Source organism: Amblyraja radiata, chromosome 13 (genome assembly GCF_010909765.2).
Source record: "Amblyraja radiata isolate CabotCenter1 chromosome 13, sAmbRad1.1.pri, whole genome shotgun sequence".
Lineage (NCBI taxonomy): Eukaryota > Metazoa > Chordata > Chondrichthyes > Rajiformes > Rajidae > Amblyraja > Amblyraja radiata.
The window spans coordinates 35,894,513-35,918,096 of NC_045968.1; the positions used below are offsets into that span (position 1 = coordinate 35,894,513).

A 23,584-nucleotide genomic window follows, 5' to 3' on the forward strand; every position below is an offset into this window, starting at 1 on the left:
AATGGAGCTTCAGAAGCGTGTTCATTTTGCATGTTAAAACCCACCTGAGAACCATGGGCGATTTTGCAATTTTACTGACGGGTTTCTAACTTTTAATACTTTTCATATAACAAATGAATAAAGATAAAAAGTCAATAATGCCACTTTTGATGAAATGCAGCGAGCAAACGCGATAATTCCCGATATTTTGGATCTTTAAATCTCCAAGAAAAAAGTCCGCTAGCACTTCCGCCTTTTTTACACCTTCAGCTCGCTCTTGTATTTACCTTAGTTTCTATCTTTTTTTGGACTGTAAATTTAGGTAGCTGTGCCTCACGGTCACCCCGACTGGCTCCGTAAATTGCAGCTCAAAACCTGGCCGTTTTCGATGTTTTTAACGGGTGTGAAAGCGCGTGTTTTCCCATCCACTAACATGTACCGGAAGTGACGCTTGTCCCCCAGTTAAAATTTTCGGTCACGTGAGTGGGGATTTACGCTCCAGTGACCTTTCGTGAAATCACCCTATTGGAGGAAGAGTTATTTACCTTCAAGAAATGACCTCAATGGAGATTTCATGAAAATATACAATCTACTTGATCAATGTGGCGGATTTCTTGAATGAGCGCCACCCATCAAAAAGAAAATGGGGGTGGCAACACATGATTAGGAAGGATAATGGTTGAATGATGTTGGGAAATTATGAATCAGTTTGCAGAAGGTTCCCAACATGAAACATCACCTATTCATGTTCTCCAGAGGTGCTGCATGACCTGTTGAATTACCTCAGCACTTTCTATCCACCAGAGGTACCGCCTGACCCAGTCATTCCAGCACCTTACGTCTTTTTTTTGTAAACCAGCATCTGCAGTTCCTTGTTTCTCCATGAAGTGCGTTGCATTGAGCTAAGGGGGTCAGAAATGGTGAAACAAGACATAGAAACAACCCACTGCAGATGCTGGTTAATATTAAAAAGGATACAACTGCTGGGCCCTTCTTAAGACCCTCTCCCTAAGTCCACCCCTCTATCCCAACTCTCCCCTCCCCTCTCACCAACCATTAATTTTGGGGAGATTTTCTCTCCTCTCACCACTCACTGAGTTCTTCCAGCAGTTTGAGTCTGAAGAAGGGTGCCGATCTCCGGGGATGTTGCCTCACCTGCTGAGTTACTCCAGCACTTTGTGTCCATTTGTGGCTTCACAAATGGGGTTGGGCAGTAAGGAATGTGGAGAAGAAAAGATCAGGGATGAAATTAAAAAATGAAAAATAACAATTTGTATTTCAGATTTTCAACAAGTCCACTCCACCACCAATCCCAGGAGTAGAGCAACAGGTTCCATGGAGGGGAGGGGGGTCACATGACTAGACATGCACCTGCGTCATGACGTTGGCGTCGTCCGAGCGTGGGCGTGTCATGTGACCGGCGCGACAGCTGAGGCCGGGCAGGAGGGCGGCGGCGGACATTTTGTGAGCGGCGGCCGAAGGGAAGAGCAGCGGCAGGTGAGAGCCGGGGGAGTGTACGGGAGCTCCGGCGGGTCTCTCCCTTGGATTCAACCTCCGCGGAGACTTTTTCTTTCCCTCCGCCCGGCAGTGGCAGTGGCCGCGGGATGGGGCAGCTCCTGCAGTGGCCGCAGCACTGGACTGCGGCGGACATTTTGTGGAGGGTGGTCCCGGGGGGGATTTGGGGGGCAGGAGGACACCCCCGGGCTGAGGCCGTAGCTCTGCCCCAAGCTGCACCCTGTCAGCCGGGTTGGGGGCAGTGTGGGCATCCCGGGGGTGGGATGTGGGAGGGTGGAGGTGATTAGTAAGAGGGAGGGCTTCCATTAATCCTGGGGAGTGTCTCCCTTTCCTTCCCATTCCACCCCTCCAGCCCTTTCCACCCCTCTCTCCCCACGTTCACTCCTCCCTCCCACGCTCTCCTCTCCTCTCACCACATCGTAATTTGGGGGAGATTATCTCCCCGCCCCTCTCCTCCGACTACCAATAAATGCAGCACCAAAGGGCAGCACACCCAACCCCAGATCCCACATCCATCCCCTGCACTCAGAGAAGCCTTCCTTGAAATGAGACATCAAGTCATGTACTAGTTTGCGCACTCTCTCCTCCCTATGCCAGCTCCATTGAATGACAATGAACCGCAGATGATGGTTTCCAAAATAAAAGACAAAGTGCTGGAGTAACTCAGCAGGTCAGATAGCATATTTGGAAAATATGGATAGGCGATGCTTCGGGTCTGGTCTGAAGGAGGGTTGCGACCCAAAATGTCACCTAACCATGTTATCCAGAGATGTTGCCTTGACCCTCTGAGTTACTCCATCACTTTGCGTCTTTTATTTCCCCCAAGATCTGTTGACACCCTTTGAAGGGCAGGGTACCTCTAGTTAACTGGATGGCATTTCAGTAGAAAATATATTGACTGGTTTGATCTCAGCCTAGTATGGTGACTTGAAACCCTGGGAGTGAAGTAGATTACAGAGAGGTGCCTGATCCATCGTGGTCACTGAGCTCCTCATCATTGAAAGGATCTATAGATGCTCTGCCTGAAAAAGGCAACAAATATAAAAGACCCACACGCTCCTGGCCACGCTCTCATTTTACTCCTATCATTGGGGGGAAAAGTACAGGAGTCTGAAAACCATGACCTTCAGGTCAAGAACAGCTTCTTCCCAACAACCATCATCAGGCTCTTGAACACTACACAACACTGACCTCAACATCTGTGAACTGCCTTTGGTTGCACTAAGGACTTCAGTTTTTTGTACTACAGTATTGTGGTTATTGATTTATTGATTTTTTATTTATTATGTATTATTTGTGTGTTCCATTTATGGGCTATGTACTCAATTTCTCCCTTGCCCCTCTCCATGCCAACTCGATTGAATACCAAGATCGATTGACAACCTTTGAAGGGTAGTGTACCTCTAGTTAATTAGGTGGCATTACCATCTCAATGCCACCAGATTGAATTTTTTCGATTTTTGCCTCATGTCTGTTTTGTAGCATCTAGCTCTGTGAGTGTGAATTCGCTGACATCAGAATGTTAGCCTGGTATTTTTTTATATGTTCTTCAGAACTTGAACCAATGACTTTCTAGCTCTGGAGAGTGCTTTCGCTTGAGTGATGGCTTTCACTAATTTTGCTTGGGAAAAGTGAACCTTTGGAATTCTCTGACCCAGAGACTTGTGGAGACTAGTAATATGATTCAGCTATTGTATATTTAACTGGCCGAAAGGTAATCCACGCCCAGTATCAGTTTGTCCATTGGCAGTGTTTAAACATTCTGTAATATGTCAGGGAATAGTAAATAGGACAGGAAATTAGAAGGGGGAAGTTAGAAGAAGGGATCATACAAACTAATGTTGTATTTCTTAGCATTTAGTTTAGGGGGTGATTTGGTCAAACCTTTCAAGAAACTGAGGAATCAGTTGGCTATATAGTGGGAAACATTTTTCTCTGATGGAATGTCTGAAACTAGGAGGTCCTAAAATTAGAGTTAGTCCATGTGGGGTGTAATTAGGATGCCACTTACCTGCAGAGAGTGGTATAAATGATTAGTAAGGGTGTCAGGGGTTATGGGCAGAAGGGGAGAAAGGAAAGATAAATCAGCCATGATTAAATGCCTTGATTGGCTGAATGGCTTAATTCTGCTCCTATAACATGAAGTTTGGAGGTCTTTCTGCAAGTAGTAACTAATAATTAAATCTGTAAGATAATTTAAACAATAATTTCAAGTGTATATTTATCATAAGCACCAGATCTGAACAGAAATAATGGAAGACTTGCTGCACCTTTACAGGCACGTGTGGTAAAGGTGGGTATGTAGAATTAGGTCATGGATCAGCCATTATCTCATTGAATGACAAAACATGCATTGGGACTGGGCATATAATGGAATAGCCTACTAGTAAACTTACATTTGACACAATAGTTTTTGTATATTGATCTGTCATATTGATATTGGTATATTGATATTGTCATCACATTGAATAAGGTGCAATTTTGCACCAGTCACAAGAAATCAAGAAGGCTAGAAATTGATTGAAATTTACTAGCATTTATAATTAAATTATGTTGGCAGCTGCATTGATCCAGTATTAAATCGGTGCAATATCTTTAACTGGAACAGTATACCTTAGTAACAAATAGCTGCTTCATCTTTACTTCATATTTCCTTATGACACAGGAAGCCATTTGGACCATTGAGTCTATATGCCAGTTTTCGGAGCAGTCCCACGCTCCCACTTTTTTCCGTTCAAACGTGTTAGTTAATCAATTCCATCCTGTTTTTTCTATCACCCACCTACATTAGAGGCAGTGTACTGTAACGTACATTGCCACCAATGTAAGTAGGTGATCAGAAATCAGATGTCTTTTTACTAAATTTTTAAGAAAATACTTGCCATCATTGGGCGAATGTACAAATGCGCTCAATTGAATGAAAATCTGTATATTTTTAATTCATTTAAGGGGTGTGCTCTTTCCAAACTAAGGCAGCATTTAATTGACCATTAAGTTACCTTTGAGAAGTTGGTGTGAGCTGCTGCCTTGAACTGCTGCAGATCTTAAGGTGTGGGTAAACCCACGGTGCAGGGAGAGAGTTCCAGGATTTTTTCCCAGTGCCGGTGAAGGAATGGTGATGTATTTCCAACTTGGACACATGTGTGACATGGAGGGCAACTACCAGCTGGTGATGTTCCAGTGTTCTTGCTGTCCTTGCCCTTCTAGCTGGTGGATACTAGTAGGTTTGCAAGGATATAGAATCTACTTTGGGAGAAAATGGGATACAAAGTGTATTTTGATTCTGCTCTTCTCCGGTAATGTGAAACCCTTAAGAACCTTTACTGCTTTGTTTTAAGATCACTTTCTGGTTGCTCAGCACATTTGAAACATTAGTTTAGCCTTGAGGAAGATTTGATCTCTGCATTTCACATTGTTAGTTTGCAATAAAGTACAAGTAAATAACCAGCCTACAACATTAAGTTGCCTAAACAAAGCCTATTGCATTTTTGTTTGTGCTACATGTGGTGGCTGTGTCTTCATGTAAAAGGTGAATTAATTAATAGTTTAAAATTAACTGACTTTCTTTCTCATCCATGTGTTGCTTCTTGGCAACATCCAGTGTCTTTTTATTTCTATACCACTCTAGTCTTTCAAGTTGGGGTGCGGGCGGCACAGTGGGGCAGCAGTAGAGTTGTTGCTTTACGGCACCATAGCCCGTGTTCGATCCTGTCTACGGGTGCTGTCAGTACGGAGTTTGCACATTCTCCCTGTGACCATATGGGATTTCTCTGGGTGCTCCGATTTCCTCACACATTCCAAAAATGTGTGGGTTTGTAAGGTAATTGGCTTCTGTAAATTGTTCCTAGTGTGTAGAATAGAACAAGTATACAGGTGATTGTTGATCAGCGCAGACTCGATGGGCTGAAGGGCCTATTTCCACGCTGAATCTCTAAACTACTGAATAAACAAACATGTCCTCCAGCTAAATGTTGTGAAATCTGAAGCCGCAGTTGTCAGTTACCATCTATGTTGTCCAGTCTTAGACTGTTCCATACCTTGACGAGTAACTTGAAACTTTGCTGCCTTCCATGTTGTTCTTTTAATCCCCAGTGATCCTCAGACTAATTTTTCTGCCACCAGTAAGAGCATCTATTTTTTGCTTCTTGTGATTTCAACCTTCCCTTAGTTGATTTCCATGTCTCATTTCCCTTTATGACATAGGAGGCCCATCAAAAGGCCCGGTGCTAGCTCTTTGTATTCCCATTTTCAAGGTAATATCACGTGCAATTTATTTTCCCTTCATTCTCATCAACTTCTACAGATTGTACCATTCACCTCCACATAGGGCCATTTTATTGTGGCTAATTAATCCAATGGTCTTTGGGAAAGGGGATGCTTATGGAGCACCTAGGGAAACTGGGGACAGTCACAGAGAGCCTGCAAATTTCACACGGACAGCTTTGGAGTTCAGGATTGAAACCAAGTCATTGGAGATTGAGGCAGTAGCTCTAACACCTGTGCTACTTTGCTGCATAAATTTACTCATGGAATACTTGGAAAAATCTCTGGACATCATAATATTCCAGCATTCTGGTCAACTTCCCGTCAGGTCTCAATCAATGACTTTGTTGCTATGGTCTGACATACACCAGGTCCAGTTACCATCTGTACTTGCTGATCAGTATTGCTTTCTGATTAGCAATGAACAACTTCAAAAGGTTCATGCTTTCAAACCATGCCACATCCCTGACCATGTCTCCAATAATCTATCTCTCCCAGATGTATAACCACCCTGTTTAACAGATCCAGGCCTCTTAGTCTTTAAATGTAAATACTAGCAGTCCCCAAGTTAAGACTGTGTTCAGTTCCTGAAAATCGTTTGGAACGCAAACTTTTTAAAGTTGGATATAAATGAAACCAATGTGTGGGAGAGGATCACAGACACAGGAGAGCAAATAAGTGTGGGTAGTGGAGCTGTCTGCCAGCAAGCCAGCCCCAAAGACTCCGTAAGTGAGCAAATGAGTCTGCCTGGCTCGACCTATCCTGATTGGTGCAGTTCAGGGGTTTGGGTTTAGAGAGAGGGCATGTGGAAATACTCTGCTCCCACCCAGTAGAAAATGCCTGCAGCATGGCAGCAACCAACAAATCCATCCCCATCCATTGTGACAGTCTCCCAAATGCTCATCTGTATGTACAAACCGGGCATTTGTAATCCAAGGAGGACCTCGGTCCACCTCTGGGTCTGTCCTCCATTATTCCTGAGCCTCAACTTTTCCATTTCGTTCCTCCCTTTGCAAGTTGTTCTTTTGAAGCTATTCTTCAGTCAAACGTTCGGTCATGTCTGCTAACTTGATCAGGTGGCCCTTGTCAAATCTTGTCAGTATTCCTGTGAAATATAGCAACACCTTTGGAGAATTTGGATAGGTGGTGTCAGGACCATAAAGGGCTCCCGACCTGGAACTTTACCTATCCGTGTTCTCCAGAAATGCTGCCTGACCCACTGAGTGACTCTAGTACTTTGTGTCTCTTTTTGTGAAATATGGCAAAATGTTTTGTTTATAGAGAATATGTTTAAATGGTGATGGACACAAAATTTTGGAGTAACTCACCGGATCAGGCAGCATCTCTGGAGAAAAGGATTAGGTGGCGCTTCGGGTTGAGACCCTACTTCAGACATGCTTAAATGGGAACTGATTAATTCAGAGGAATGCGCAGGTAGTTCTGTGATAACATGGGTATCCACAATGCGAATTGGATCTAATGCAATCGATGAATTAGGAACACTACTTGTATTGCGCATACCTAATTTGTTATTATGTGATTTTGATTGGGATTTAGAGAACCACTTAAAAGTTACTTTGCCAATTGACACGCTGAAAATAAGCTGAAAATAACACAATGGTTTTTATAACCCCGTTTTCAATAGCACGAGGTTTCTTGGGAACATAACTATCACATTATAGCAGAACAATCTGTATGATGTCATATAATCTTGATGTATGATATATCATCTTGTAGTCGTGAACTGGTGTTATATATAATTTTGTCGTGACAATGACTCTGTTGTTTGTTTCAAATTTAGTTGATGGAGGACAAGAGATATTCTCCATCTTCTGTTTGATATACCTCCAGAAATGCCGATGAATTTAGTACAATGTTCATTTGTGGATTAATTGCTCAATTTTGTTTTGGAAAAGTTGTCTTGTATCAATTTGTGACTTTGATCTCTGGAAAATTAGAATAATAAATCTGGGTCGATCATTTTTTAAAATTGTTTGGACATTTTAACTTCAAACTATAAAATAGATTTTTATACTTCTTCTTCTTCTAGCGTATGGCATGCACAGCCTAAAGTTGTAGGACAACTTGTTCTATTTGATCTTATATGTTTGTGCACACCAAGTTGATTGCATTAGTCAAAACAGGTGAAGGTTGCAATCTCCCACCCCAAGATTTTTATACCTTAAGATCTTTTTACGTTTTTCTTGGGAAATAAAGGTTGCAGTGAAACAAAATCTTGCTTATCCTTAGTTTGCAGTGTTGGACAGGGCTTCATAAACGGCAACAGTTCGGAATATGACATAGTGGTCTGTACATACAATTGACTGCACTTGTTTGGAGAATGGTCTGAGATGATAAGAGCATTGGACTATGTTAAATATCATTGTCCAAAGTGCTCTGCAGCATTTTGAGATCAGTGGAAAATGGAATGTACGTGTTTTATTTGAATCAGATAACCATGTCATGACCTTGTTTCTGGTTTGAATTCTGTATTTGTCAGAGAGATAGCTAATCAGACTTCTTCAAGACAAACAGTAAATTGTGTGGGGTTGAGGGAGTTCAGCAAGTAAAACAATAATTGAACAGAGAAAGTCATGAATGAGCAGGAAAACCATAAAGTTTAGTTTAGAGATAGAGTGGAAACAGGCCCTTCAGCCTACCGAGTCAGCACAAACCAGTGACCACATGTTCATACTAGTTCTATTATATGTAATAGGGACAATTTACAGAATCAGACTAACCTGCAAACCTGTATACATGTCTTTGGAGAGTGGGAAGAAACCGTAGCACCACAGGGAGAATGTACAAACTGTACAGACAGTACCCGAGGATCAAACCTGCGCCTCTCGTGCTGTAAGGCAACAACTCCACCACTGTGCCACCCGAAGTACTGAACAAAACCTACCACAACTTGGTGACAGTTTTTAAGCAGCTGTATGACTGCAAATTATTTTTCAGTTGTAAATTAGCTGGTCCCCAATCTTTTACCTCCAAGATTGTTTTGTTCGTTCATCCCTCTAAACCCCACATTAATAATTAGAAGTATGAAGAAGGGTTTTGGCCTGAAACATTGCCTATTTCCTTCGCTCCGTAGATGCTGCTGTTTCTCCAGCATTTTTGTCTACCTAATAATTAGAAGCTTGGATCAGAAGTATTGGCTAAATCATTTTTCAGTTGCAAATTAGCTAGTCCCCAATCTTTTTCCTCCAAGTTTTTTGCTCTTTCATCCCTCTGAATCCCACAATTAGAAGCTTGGATCAGGAGTATTGGCTAAATTCTGCTGTTTTAATCAGGTCCCACTTCATGGTATCATCTGGGCTCCTGTTTCATTGCATAAAACTGGAGAATGCAGCATAGCCAGTGCTGTTTTTTGTGATGTGATTTGAGTAATTAATGTTAAGATCGTACAACACTATTTAACGAATGGTGCTCTCCCACGGTCTTGACCAAGATGGTGGTAACTGCACTTCATAAAAAGACAGATGGGATTTTTTTACATTACTACTATTTGGATCTTGATCATCACAGCAGATCTAGCTGATTCACTCTATTTGAAACACTGGAGTATCTTGAGGGTTACATTTCTGTTGATCTATCTTGTGTTTACTAATTCTCATGTTACCGTTATGTTGAGCAAAACACAAATTGCTGGAGGCACTCAATGGGTCAGGCAGCATCTGTGGAGGGAATGAATAGCCATTTTGGGTTGGGACCCTTCTTCAGGCTATCTATAATAATATTATTTGTTGAAATTAATACCAGCTTTACCTAAGAATGAGTGATTGTTTTTCAGAGATTAAACTGAGTCCTTGTAATATGTCTATTTGATAGCAGATCAGCTGGCCTTAGGATTTGTAGGTAGACACAAAATGCTAGAGGAAACATAGAAACATAGAAATTAGGTGCAGGAGTAGGCCATTCGGCTCTTCGAGCCTGCACCGCCATTCAATATGATCATGGCTGATCATCCAACTCAGTATCCCGTACCTGCCTTCTCTCCATACCCTCTGATCCCCTTAGCCACAAGGGCCACATCTAACTCCCTCTTAAATATAGCCAATGAACTGGCCTCAACTACCCTCTGTGGCATAGAGTTCCAGAGATTCACCACTCTCTGTGTGAAAAAAGTTTTTCGCATCTCGGTTTTAAAGGATTTCCCCCTTATCCTTAAGCTGTGACCCCTTGTCCTGGACTTCCCCAACATCGGGAACAATCTTCCTGCATCTAGCCTGTCCAACCCCTTAAGAATTTTGTAAGTTTCTATAAGATCCCCTCTCAATCCCCTAAATTCTAGAGAGTATAAACCAAGTCTATCCAGTCTTTCTTCATAAGACAGTCCTGACATCCCAGGAATCAGTCTGGTGAACCGTCTCTGCACTCCCTCTATGGCAATAATGTCCTTCCTCAGATTTGGAGACCAAAACTGTACGCAATACTCCAGGTGTGGTCTCACCAAGACCCTGTACAACTGCAGTAGAACCTCCCTGCTCCTATACTCAAATCCTTTTGCTATGAAAGCGAACATACCATTCGCTTTCTTCACTGCCTGCTGCACCTGCATGCCTACTTTCAATGACTGTGTACCATGACACCCAGGTCTCGCTGCATCTCCCCTTTTCCTAATCGGCCACCATTTAGATAATAGTCTGCTTTCCTGTTTTTGCCACCAAAATGGATAACCTCACATTTATCCACATTATACTGCATCTGCCAAACATTTGCCCACTCACCCAGCCTATCCAAGTCACCTTGCAGTCTCCTAGCATCCTCCTCACAGCTAACACTGCCCCCCAGCTTAGTGTCATCCGCAAACTTGGAAATACTGCCTTCAATTCCCTCATCCAGATCATTAATATATATTGTAAATAGCTGGGGTCCCAGCACTGAGCCTTGCGGTACCCCACTAGTGACTGCCCGCCTTTGTGAAAAGGACCCGTTTACTCCTACTCTTTGCTTCCTGTTTGCCAGCCAGTTCTCTATCCACATCAATACTGAACCCCCAATGCCGTGTGCTTTAAGTTTGTATACTAATCTCTTATGTGGGACCTTGTCGAAAGCCTTCTGGAAGTCTAGATACACCACATCCACTGGTTCTCCCCGATCCACGCTACTAGTTACATCCTCGAAAAATTCTATAAGATTCATCAGACATGAATTACCTTTCGTAAATCCATGCTGACTTTGTCCAATGATTTCACCACTGTCCAAATGTGTTGCTATCCCATCTTTAATAACTGACTCTAGCAGTTTCCCCACTACCGATGTTAGACTAACTGGTCTGTAATTCCCCATTTTCTCTCTCCCTCTCTCCCTCCCTTCTTAAAAAGTGGGGTTACGTTTGCTACCCGCCAATCCTCAGGAACTACTCCAGAATCTAGAGAGTTTTGAAAGATTATTACTAATGCATCCACTATTTCTGGAGCTACTTCCTTAAGTACTCTGGGATGCAGCCTATCTGGCCCTGGGGATTTATCGGCCTTTAATCCATTCAATTTACCCAACACCACTTCCCGACTAACCTGGATTTCACTCAATTCCTCCAACTCCTTTGACCCGCGGTCCCCTGCTATTTCCGGCAGATTATTTATGTCTTCCTTAGTGAAGACGGAACCAAAGTAGTTATTCAATTGGTCCGCCATATCCTTGTTCCCCATGATCAACTCACCTGTTTCTGACTGCAAGGGACCAACATTTGGGTGGTTAGCATCTCTGGAAAGAAGGAATGGGTGATGTTTTGGGTTGAGACCCTTCTTCAGACTGAGAGTCAGGGGAGAGGGAGACAGATATGGAAGGGTAAGGTGTGAAAACAAGTCATCAAAGAACACGAAGGTCAAGGAAAATGTTGAATAGATCATTGTTAGCGAGGGAAAGTTGACAACGAAGCATAGAAAGGTAAAAATTTAATCAGGATGACAGTCAGACTGGTCGGAGAACTAGGATGGGGAGGGAAAGCAAGGGTTACTTGAAGTTATAGATGTCAATATTCATACCGCTGGGTTGTTAGCTGCCCAAGTGTAGGTGTTGGTGGTAATCATTTAGGCCATTTGGCTATCATCCATGTTAAGAGGTTTGTGAAAATGTGTTTGTCTAAAGGCATTACGTGTAGTACTTCGATCTGTTTCCAAATATTCTTGTTCTGTAACTTTTTATTACAAAGGAAAATATTGTATTAACCATTTTGCTTTCCTACATGGTATGCTGTTCCTGTGAGTTTTCTCTTAACTTGTGACTGCCCCCCAACACTGGCATAATCATTGTTCCCTCATACAATTTATGCAACCACATTCTCCAAGGAGTGACTGCATGGTTGAGCATTGAGAACTTGGAGCATTGCTGCTTTATGCAGGAGTCTAAATAATTGTTTTACATTTCTTCTGCTCTTCCCTTTCTCATCCCAGTTCTTCCACTGTGTGCCCCACCCCACAAAATATTTTATAACAGCTGTTTTGAATTGATTAATTATGTTGGGTACTCACCATATCTTGTGTTTTCTAATGGGCGGTTTGCATGATGAATATCTGATCAGACTTCACCCCATTGCATATTTTAGTGGTTTTTCATTGTTCCATATGCGATGTTACATATTCCCTCGAGACATCTGAAGCTTGAGGCATTGATTCTGACTGCATTTGTAGTCTTTATTATCGTTTAATCAGTTAGTTGGATGGCCTGTCCAAGAGATATAATTTGGACTTGAAGTGTGTGTAATATCTGAGTAGGCTGTTTATTGATGGCTAACCCATCGGCTTCACTTAATTAAATTGTGAGCTTAAGTTTATGTATCATATTTTGGAAATGAAGCCGGAAATGACGTGTACAAAAACTTGGCTTTGCATGGCATGTAAAGGACCAAGATTATCCAACAAACTTAATTCCAGTCGTGGCTAAGATAGCATGGCGAGTTTTCAGCTGAACTTTGAATGGTGACCCAGACTGATGGACTCATTCTGCCACATAAGGTTCCAATACTGTACCCCGGAACCACACGGTGTTTGGTTCAGTCTCCTAGTGGCACGGTTAACGCCCCCAGCAAGTGGGGATACAAGTCCCTGCGAACTTGGCCATGAATCGAGAAGAATGTGCTCAATCAACTCAATAACCACTGTACTGAATAATTCAGTGACAGCCTCCACAGATTCACCCCGAGGTGAAACATTTGTGTACCAGTTTGAGTTCAGCGTAACCATTGAGTGAGTGAAAGCACAGCTGTAAAACGCTGATAGTTGAAAAAGAAGTATGAAAGGTCCCTTCCCAAAAGGTCACCTATTCATTTTCTCCAGAGATGCTGTCTGGCCCGCTGAGTTAATTCAGCTATTAGTGTCTATCTTCCGTTTAAACCACCGAACCCCCACCCCCATGCTGCTCGACCCGCGGATATCCTCCAGCAGTTAGTTTTTTTATTTGCATCGGACTCCAGCATCTAGCCTCCTGTGAAGCCAATATCCGATATCACCCAATTTCAGTTGTCCTTAAAATGTTGTGGAAGAAATCAACTGCAGATAGAGGTTTATACCAAAGATAGACACAACGTGCTGGAGTAACAGCGGGTCAGGCAGCATCACTGGAGAAAAGTGATGGATGACGTTTCGGGTAGAGACCCTTCTTCAGGCTAAAAGAAAGTGGTAGGGGGCAAGCTCTTCTCGCCTCCGGCTGTGTTCACCCCACCCCCGTCGTTCAACGATCCCGAAACGTCACCCATCCTTTTTTTTCTCCAGAGATGCTGCCTGTCCCGCTAAGTTACTCCCGCACTATGAGTCTGTCCTTAAAATATTATCGTTTGGCGGTTGAGGAATGATGTTACGCCAACACGCTTTGATGAGATGCTTAATTCTATCCCCACGGAGTGTTTTCGACTTCCACACCCGCAGCCAGTTTCTGGTTTAGATATCCCGCTGCATGGGTCGGGCTGCTTTGTCGCATTGCAGACTTCCATTTCCCGGAGCTGCCATTCATTCAAGTGTGAGTTTTTTTGGGAGCAGACCACGCCCAGGCTTAACATTTTTTTTCTATAACAAGAACACATTGCAGGCAATAAACGCCGCATCGAGGTTGAAACGAACGCTTTGCAAAGCAGGGTCACTGCAACCTCTATCAGAAGCGAGAGGATAGCACACTGCTGCGATATCCGACTGCTAATACCCTTATATTCAAATGAGGCCACCGCCCCTGCTCTGTTACATTAGATGACTTTGCGAGAGGGTGTTTTGCGGATAGTACGCGAGGCGGTTGGAAAAGCATCTCCTTTTAAAGGGCGCGTCTGTATTTCGCGAGAGAGCTCGTTCTGGGGGAAATGGTACATTATATCCCTGAGGAATGAGACCACCGTGCGGCATCAATTGTAAACTGCCTGTGTGATTCGTCTTCAGCTGATGTGACGAGCAGAGTTGGTTGATTTTGTAGTCTAAACTCAACATTGATCTGGCCTGTGCATTGATCGGGTATTTGTGGAAATGCTTAGTTTCTCGAGGGTAAATCCAGAGATATTAAAAGCCCACATCTGGGGTGGTATCTAACGAGTTTAATTTTCTTATGGGTTTATTTATTTATGGTAATGTGATTGCTTTTAATCAAGGAGACTTTATCCATTTGCTTCCTTTACAATCCAATTTGTGTAAATTTGATATTGCTACCTGATTAAGAATGTGGTGTACCGATTTCAATTGGCGCTGCATATCCTAAAACCCTCAGCCTGGAGCAATGCATAACTTTTGGGAATAGGGTCGTAAATTATGACAGAAGCTGTGGTCTCTGCTGAGATGAATCATTTTGCACTTTCGTTTTTGAAATGATGATTAATCCATTGCCCAGCACAGTAATGGGATGGCTGATGTAAAACAACGAGACCAATGAGATAAATGATGCTTGGGTGGATTTGATTGTCCATTGAATATAAAATTCAAGGGACAAGAAAGGGAATTGTTAATCCAATGTTCCAGGAAAAAATAATCAGGACTGCAACAACGTGCATTTGATTTCAGCACTGAGTGAATTGTTGAGTAGAAAAAATAGATTTGCATTTGTGTAGTACTTTTCACCACTTTTAAAAGTTTCAAAGTCCTTTGTGATTGTTAACACTGTTATTCTTGCTCTGCTTATTTAGAAAAGTCATATAAATGGGAACCTATATACAATTAAGAAGTTTTCATTGGTGAATCTTTCCCTACTGTCCTTGTGTGACTGTGAGAATGTTTTGCCTCTTCACATGTTAATACTGTGTTAAATACTCTGTGACCTTGCTGGGAAATGGAATTAAACTAAATGGCATCTGTGTTTGCTAAATTTATACTCTATTCTTTATGAAGTAAAGCAATCTGAGGTCAAAGTTGAATCATTAATGTGCAAGAGTAGAGTAGCAGCCATTATCTAAGGTAAATCTGAATAATTGGAAAATATACAAACCAAAAAAAGTGTAACATGGCTGAGATCAAAAGCTGTACCTGCAGTGATATTTTCTTTACTTTGCTTTAGGTCTTAATCAACATGGGAAGGAAGCACTAATCAAGATTCTAACATGATTGGAGGCTTGTTCATTTACAATCACAAGGGGGAAGTTCTTATCTCCAGAGTCTACAGGGATGACATTGGGTAAGTACTATTGTTATTGAAGCAGTCTTTTCTTTCTTGTAACTTGTCTACCTTTAAGATCATTTTGCTTTGTACTGTTACTGATATGATATTGCCGTGAACCATGGTGAATTTCCCGAAAAACTGGTCACGTGCAGTCAGCGGTTCTTTATGCATGGAATAATAACTACTACATGCCATCATTGTTTGGATGGTTGGCAGTGGGCTCGTAAATAAGATGAACAAAATAATTTTCTACCTGCGTTTGGGGGATTGTTTTGAAGGTCAGTAGCCAGAGATTATGGCAATAGTTTGAAAGCAATTGTGCATACATAGTAAATGATTTAAACAGTATCCAATAGATATTAGATTTGCATAACTAGTACTCTAATGTAAACTTAAAATAATTCTAACCACAGGTGATTTACTCATAAAACAAATTTCAAAGCAAAATTGTGCAATTCGGCTTATTATTATTTTTGAACCCAGATATAATTGTGACGTCCATGCCATCCATTCTCTGCTTCCAGAATGCTGACTTGCATCAAATTTATTTGACTGCTTTTATCTGTACTTAAAAAAAATCTCGAGCCGCTCAAAATTGTGAAGAAGAAAAAAGGGAACTTTCTAACAGTCTTTTCACAACATTGCTCTTTCCATCACTAAGTACTGGTGCTGTGGTTTTACCATTGTGGCTTTGTTACTATTTTGAAATGGATTTTAGAATTTCTGCAAACTAATATTGAGTGTGTCACCTAAATGTGTTAGGCTGAATGATAAAAGCTTAGAAGCATCAGACTCCTGTTTGTTTTCCTTCAACCAAATTACTGTTGTTGCAGTCCAAAGAAGGGTGTTGATCCGATACATTGACTGTCCATCACCTTCCACAGATGCTGCGTGACCTGCTGAGTTCCTGCAGCAGTTTTTTTTTTTCTCCAGCATCTGTAGTGTCTTATCTCCAAATATCATTGATGCATGAACCGTGTTTCAAGAATGGCTTTTAAAATGCAGGGTGGAAGGTCTTGTGGCTCTTTGTCAAGAGCTCTGATTAACAATCGTGAAACTTCTAAATTTAAACATCTTTTCCCTCCCTCCTTTCTTTTCGCTCTCCCATCATTTCTCTTCCCCCTGCCCTCACCTATTGTACCGTAATAAAATTATTTCTATCCTCCACAGTCCTTTTCTTGCAGTAATCCCTACTGTTATTACTGCAGTAAATGCCTCTGTTATTTTCAATATGCCCATCAGTAGAACCAATTCCATCGCTGCTTAGCTCTCTCATCACTTTTAAACCCCATCCAATCATGGTAGATATTTCCTAAGATAGACATAAATGTTGCCATAACTCAGCGGGACAGGCAGCATCGCTGGAGAGAAGGAATTTCAACCGAGACCCTTCTTCAGACTGATGGACCTTTCCTACGTCCGTGCTGTGGTCATAATTTATCATACTATTACTTAATAAAGTTTCTAATCTTTGCATGTTGAAGGAGTTTATATCTCCTTTTCTAACAGTTATATACAAATGAGAATTTTTCTTTTTTTGGCGGGATTATTTTTTCATTGAAAACGCGCATCCTTGAAAATCTTATTAAATCATTCCCTAATTTTATTTCAAAGGTTCAAAGGTTGTATTTATTGTCACATACACCTAGGTGTAGTGAAATTCTTTTTGTCAATGCAGCACATAAAAAAGAATACAAACATAGCAATAATAAATAGCTTCAACATAAAAACATCAAAACATCAAAACATCCCCCCACAATGGTTCCCATTATGGGGGAAGGCACAAAGTCCAGTCCCATCCCCAATGTTCACCCATAGTCGGGCCTATTGAGGCCTCCACAGTTGCCTTCACGGAGGCCCGATGTTCCAGGCCGTCCTCGCCGGGTGATGGTGTTCCGGCGTCGGGAGAGTCCTCTCAGCGGCTTGGGAACCCTGGAACGGCCGCCTCCCTACTCGAGACCGTGGCTTCCGGAGCCGACAAGGCCGCGCCGAATGGAGCTCAACTGGCGATCTCGTCGCGAGATCCCAGGCTCCCGATGGAAAGTTTCAGCGCCGCCGTCCGCAGCTCCGCGATGTTTTTAACAGCTCACCGGAGTTCCAGCGTGGCGACCCAGGCAAGGCACCGCCCGCCCCGCAATGGCGCTCCAGCGCTGCACCGCCGTCCTCACACCCGCAGCTCTGCCGATGCCGGTGCCGCCGCCGCCGATGCCGGTGCCGCCGATGCCGAGGCTCAGGGCGGTCCCCTTGCTCCTCGGACCCACAGGTCCGCAGCCGCCGCCGATGCCCCGGCCGATCCCCTCAGGAAACGCCGCTCCAGGCCCGCTGGTAGGCCGCGAGGACGGGTCGAAAGTGCAGCCCGGAGAAAAGCTGCATCTCCGACCAGGTAGGGACCCTGAAAATTAGTTTCCCCCTTCCCCCCCCCCCCCCCCCCCCTCCCCCACACATAAAAAAGCTAGAACTCCTCAAATACAAAACACTAAACTAACTAAAAATAAGAAAAAATATGAAAAAACAGACAGCTGCAGGCTAGGCAGCCATACCCCCTACAGGTCGGCGCCATTTCCTGTCGAATATAGCCAGCAGCCCATTACCACCACACTGTTGCTGCTCTTGTAAATCTAGGTATTGACTGCTTACCAGTATGGGGTTAGGAAAGTGCATTGAGGATGTATGGTCCTATTGTGTTGCAATGGGATCATCCTTATGTACTTACCAGAAGGTGTCATTTTATGGTAATCAAGAATACTCTGCTTAATTTACCAACATTACCCTCCATATCTTCCAAATTTTGTCACATTAAAGCTGGTTGTAACAACCCTTGGCTCAAATTAATTTATTTTTAAATAATCAATATCACACTCCGTTTGATATTCAATTGACCTGGGCACTACATCATTCTCAGCACAGGGCTACCAATACATACTTAGCTGATTATGCCAATCAGATTCCTGTTTATAATTTTCTGACTGAGACTTGTTCTCCTGAAATTTTATCAGGTCATCCTATGTGATACTAGGTCAGTGCGCTCCACCAATGTAGACAGTGCTGGCCACATTTTAGCGAACAAACTTAAACCACCTGTGTATTATTTATTCAAATCCATTCATTATATCTTGTGCAGCTTCTAAAAGGTAGCCACATAATCTTCTCAAGCTGTAGTCAGGTTACACTGAGGATGGGATGCTAGGAGACAGAATCCTTTTCACCTATCTATTGGCATGTACAATTGACGTGTTAAGAGTTGCAGAAGCAAATTCAAATATGATATTGGATATTTACTCAGATGTAATTTTGTGGGATATTTGCTTGAATGTAGATCTGTGGGATAAGTTAATCTTTAAATAGTATAAATGGAAAATTCAGAAATATTAATAGCATCTACAGAATAAAAATTGAAGTAATGCACTTGAACAGTGGTGGCCAATCAATGGTGAAATCGATAGCCATTTCCCTCATGGGGGGGATAAATATGCTGCAAGATTAAGTGCTCTTACAGTGGACAAATTTATTAACATGTTTCTCAGGACGAGATATGTTACCGCAGAGAAATACTTTCCACGTCAGGCATATTTTTAGTGTGTGTATTATCGGGAGAGTAATGGCTGTTGACTAGCCCTGTCAATAATCATAACAAAGTGCTGAAGATAGCAGATGAGGTTCCATCTGTGGAGAGATAAATTAGTTGGTTTTGGATCAATACACTTTCATCAGAAGTGGTAAAGTTAGAACATGACCGTGTTTCAAGTTGCAGGAGGACATGGGTGCAGGGAACAGGGAACGTTAATGATGGGTGGAAACTGAGATGCTAATGTGAGGTAGTTATTATGCCTGATGGTTGGTTAATTCCATATCATTCTTCTCTTCACCTGTAGCTCCTTTGTAACCTTTGCATGTTTCTTTCTAACCTTTTCTGGTTCTGATGCAAGGCCATCAGTCTGAAGGGTCGCTTGCTTCTCTCTCCACAGATGCTGCCCGAAATGCTGAATATTTCCATCACTTTATGCATTTATTTCTAATTTCAAGCACCTGCTTTTGAATTTTCAACCCTGTCATTGTTTCCTATTCAAATATCTGAAGATTTTGTTGATTCAACTAATTCCTGAATGGGTTTATTCTTTAATTTTTACATTTGTTTCAATGCATATTATTCTACAGATTCCCAATGGTGGTAGTCCTCAGGTCCTGACACCATTTGGCTAGAATTGAGTCAAAATCTTCCCTTGTTTGCATCTGTGCAGAAAGCTTCACTTGTCTGAAGCTATGTTTTACTCTGCACTAGCAGCTGAATGTCACTCGGTGAAGTGGTTTTGTCTCTTTTTATATAATCTGTGGGCTAATCTGGATCTGGCTGAGTACTTCACTACTGATGCCTGAGCCTTGAACCTCTCGCCTCTTTTACATTCCTTTCCCAGAAGTACTTTCACATAATCTTACACTTAAGTCTACCTCATTTGGTTATCTTGTTACTGTATTTAAATATTCTTTTGCACAGCCCTGTGCACTACAATCTTGCACCATTTTGCTATTTTTTTCTCGTCTCCATATTTTTTTATTACTATATATTTACTATACAGTGCCCTCCATAATGTTTGGGAAAAAGACCCATCATTTATTTACTTGCCTCTGTACTCCACAATTTGAGATTTGTAATACAAAAAAATCACATGTGGTTAAAGTGCACATTGTCAGATTTTATTAAAGGGTATTTTTATACATTTTGGTTTCACCATGTAGAAATAACAGCTTATATCCGTGACGTGCGGCGAGGTCAATGGCTGGGGAGGCACTGGCTAGTATCAGAGCCAGATTTACACACATATGAACCCGATAGAGGTAGCTTAAATTCACCATCCAATTGGCAGGTTGCACAATGACTACTTAATGTTTCATATTTCATATCAGCATTCTTTACAACGCATGCATACAGGTTATTGATTGGGGACGATCAGCCATGATCACAATGAATGGCAATGCTGGCTCGAAGGGCCGAATGTCCCCCTCCTGCACCTATTTTCTATGTTTCAAATCTAGCCCAGAAATCCCCCCCCCCCCCCCCTAGCAGAATCAACGTTTCCCACTGTGAGGGAAGGCACCAAAATTGAACAGGCCTCTTTCAAAGTTCAGTCCTCTTCCTCTGTTCAACTTCAGTCGGGGCCTATTGAAGCCTCTGCAGTCGCCGCTGCGGCCCAGAGCCTCAGAATCAGCCATTTCCCTACCGGAGACCGCGGCTTCCGAAGTCCACATACCGAGCTGGGCCGAGATTAAACGCTGGTAATCCCCGCGATGTTAAGGTCAACGGGTCAACGCGGCCCGCGGCTGGAAAGTCAGCGCCGCCAGCGGTGGAATGCAGTACTGTGCTGCCGCTACTGAAGCTAGCTAACGTGGAGGGAGAGCGAGGTAGCGTCAATTACGTGGGCTGAGCCCCCTTGTGAGGCAGATGTGATCGCTGCCTCCCCTGGAGCTTTTCCTTTGCAGTTTTATGTGAGATCAGCAAGCACAAATTTAATATCTTTATATGTGAAATACGTTACCTGGAATATGGAAGGTGAGGACATGTAATGAAGGGGGTTACAAACATTACTTTGGTGACATACATAGAGATAGTAACAGGCACACGCTTATTGCCCGCGCTCCATGCAGTTTCTGAGGGGTTGCGCAATCAGAGGGGAGGCTCAGCTTGTCGCTGCCTTACCTCTCATCTCTCCCTGTATTTGCGATTTGACTATAAAAAATGATAAGATTCTTCTAGAAATGACATAACAGCGATCAGTGGAAAAATCTTTATATTTATTTTATTTTATTATTATTTTTCTTTACTTTTCTTAACAGCTATTTTCATTGGGAGTATGACAGGTGAGGCTCTGCCTCCCCTGACCGCACGTCCCTGGTTTATACATAGTCCCCCCATTTCAGGGCACCATAATGTTTGGGACACATGGCTTCACAGGTGTTTGTAATTGCTCAGGTGTGTTTAAATGCTTCCTTAATGCAGGTATAAGAGAGCTCTCAGCACCCAGTCTTTCCTCCAGTCTTTTCATCACCTTTGAAAACTTTTATTGCTGTTTATCAACATGAGGACCAAGTTGTGCCAATGAAAGTCAACAAAGCCATTATGAGACTGAGAAACAAGAATAAAACTGTTGGAGACATCAGCCAAATCTTAGCCTTACCAAAATCAACTGTTTGGGACATTAAGAAGAAAGAAAGCACTGATGAGCTTATTAATCGCAAAGAGACTGGCAGGCCAAGGAAGACCTCCACAGCTGATTACAGAAGAATTCTCTCTATAATGATTGGGGATGATTAGCCATGATCTCATTGAATGGCGGTGCTGGCTCAAAGGGCCAAATGGCCTACTCCTGCACCTATTGTCTATTGTCCATGAATTGTAGACTTCAAGCAGTCATTGCATGCAAAGGATATGACAAAGGAAATGAAAATACTAAACATGACTACTTTCATTCACATGACATTGCTGTGTCCCAAACATTATGGTTCCCTGAAATGGGGGGGGGGGGGGGGACTATGTATAAACACGGCTGTAATTTCTACATGGTGAAACCAAAATGTATAAAAATGGTCTTTATTAAAATCTGACAATGTGCACTTTAACCGCATGATTTTTGCTATTACAAATCTCAACGTGTGGAGTACAGAGGCAAATAAATAAATGATGGGTCTTTGTCCCAAACATTATGGAGGGCACTCTATATCAAGTTCAAGTTCAAGTCAAGTGAGTTTATTGTCATGTGTCCCTGATAGGACAATGAAATTATTGCTTTGCTTCAGCACACAGAACATAGTAGGCATTGACTACAAAACACATTAATAAATAAACTGATAAAGTGCAAATAACAGATAATGGGTTATTAATGTTCAGAGTTTTGTCCGAGCCAGGTTTAATAGCCTGATGGCTGTGGGGAAGTAGCTATTCCTGAGCCTGGTTGTTGCAGTCTTCAGGCTCCTGTACCTTCTACCTGAAGGTAGCAGGGAGATGAGTGTGTGGCCAGGATGGTGTGGGTCACTGATGATACTGCCAGCCTTTTGAGGCAGTGATTTCCATAAATCCCCTCGATGGAAGGAAGGTCAGAGCTGATGATGGACTGGGCAGTGTTTACTACTTTTTGTAGTCTCTTCCTCTCCAGGGCGCTCAAGTTGCCGAACCAAGCCACGATGCAACCGGTCAGCATGCTCTCTACTGTGCACCTGTAGAAGTTAGAGAGAGTCCTCCTTGACAAACCGACTCTCCGTAATCTTCTCAAGAAGTAGAGGCGCTGATGTGCTTTCTTGATAATTGCATCAGTGTTCTCGAACCAGGAAAGATCTTCAGAGATGTGCACGCCCAGGAATTTGAAGCTCTTGACCCTTTCAACCATTGACCCGTTGATATAAATGGGACTGTGGGTCCCCATCCTACTAATTCCAAAGTCCACAATCCGTTGCTTGGTTTTGCAGGTGTTGAGGGCCAGGTTATTGTGCTGGCACCATATGGACAGTTGCTCGATCTCTCTTCTATACTCGGACTCATCCCCATCAATGATACAGTGGTGGCGTCAGCGAACTTGATGATGGAGTTCGCACTATGACCGGCTACGTAGTCATGAGTATAGAGTGAGTACAGCAGGGGGGCTGAGCACGCAGCCTTGAGGTGCTCCCGTGCTGATTGTTATCGAGTCTGACACATTTCCACCAATACGAACAGAGTGTGGTCTGTGGATGAGGAAGTCGAGGATCCAATTGCAGAGGGATGCGCAGAGACCCAGTTCTGCGAGTTTGGTAACCAGCTTGGAGGGGATGATAGTATTAAATGCCGAGCTGTAATCAATGAATAACAGCCTGACATATGAGTTTTTGTTGTGCAAGTGGCCAGCGAGATTGCATCCACCGTTGATCTGCTGATATGCTGTGAACAAGGAATTTCATTGTACCCTGGTGTAAGTGACAATAAACTAATCTAATCTTGTACTTGGATATCAATATCTGCTGCCTGCTAAAACATCCTCATTGAATTTAAAATTTGCATCAATCCAATATGTTATCACCCCCAGTTCATTGATCCTTACAATTTGGAATGAATAAGCTCCAATTTAATTTGTTTTAATTTTAATTTATCCCACAGTCAGTCTTTCCCCACATTCCATGCCAAAACTTCTCCCTCCCCTCTAAGATGCATCTTAAAACCAGCCACCTAGACTTTTGACCATCTGCCCTAATATTTGCCTCATTTTGGTTGAAGTGAAGCACAATAAGATGATTT

The 23,584-nt window shown here is 42.6% G+C and overlaps 1 protein-coding gene across 5 annotated transcripts in view; it reads left to right on the top strand.

Annotated features, from left to right (window-relative positions):
- Positions 1–1,355: 1,355 nt before the first annotated feature.
- The window catches only part of ap2m1 (adaptor related protein complex 2 subunit mu 1), a 57,399-nt gene continuing 35,170 nt past the window's right edge, over positions 1,356–23,584 (top strand). For all 5 annotated transcript variants that reach the window (XM_033031764.1, XM_033031766.1, XM_033031767.1 and 2 more), the window contains exons 1-2: positions 1,356–1,476; positions 15,226–15,342. In XM_033031764.1, the coding sequence (XP_032887655.1) occupies positions 15,269–15,342 (74 nt within the window). In that variant the 5' untranslated portion in view covers positions 1,356–1,476; positions 15,226–15,268. The remainder of the gene's footprint in view (positions 1,477–15,225; positions 15,343–23,584) is intronic.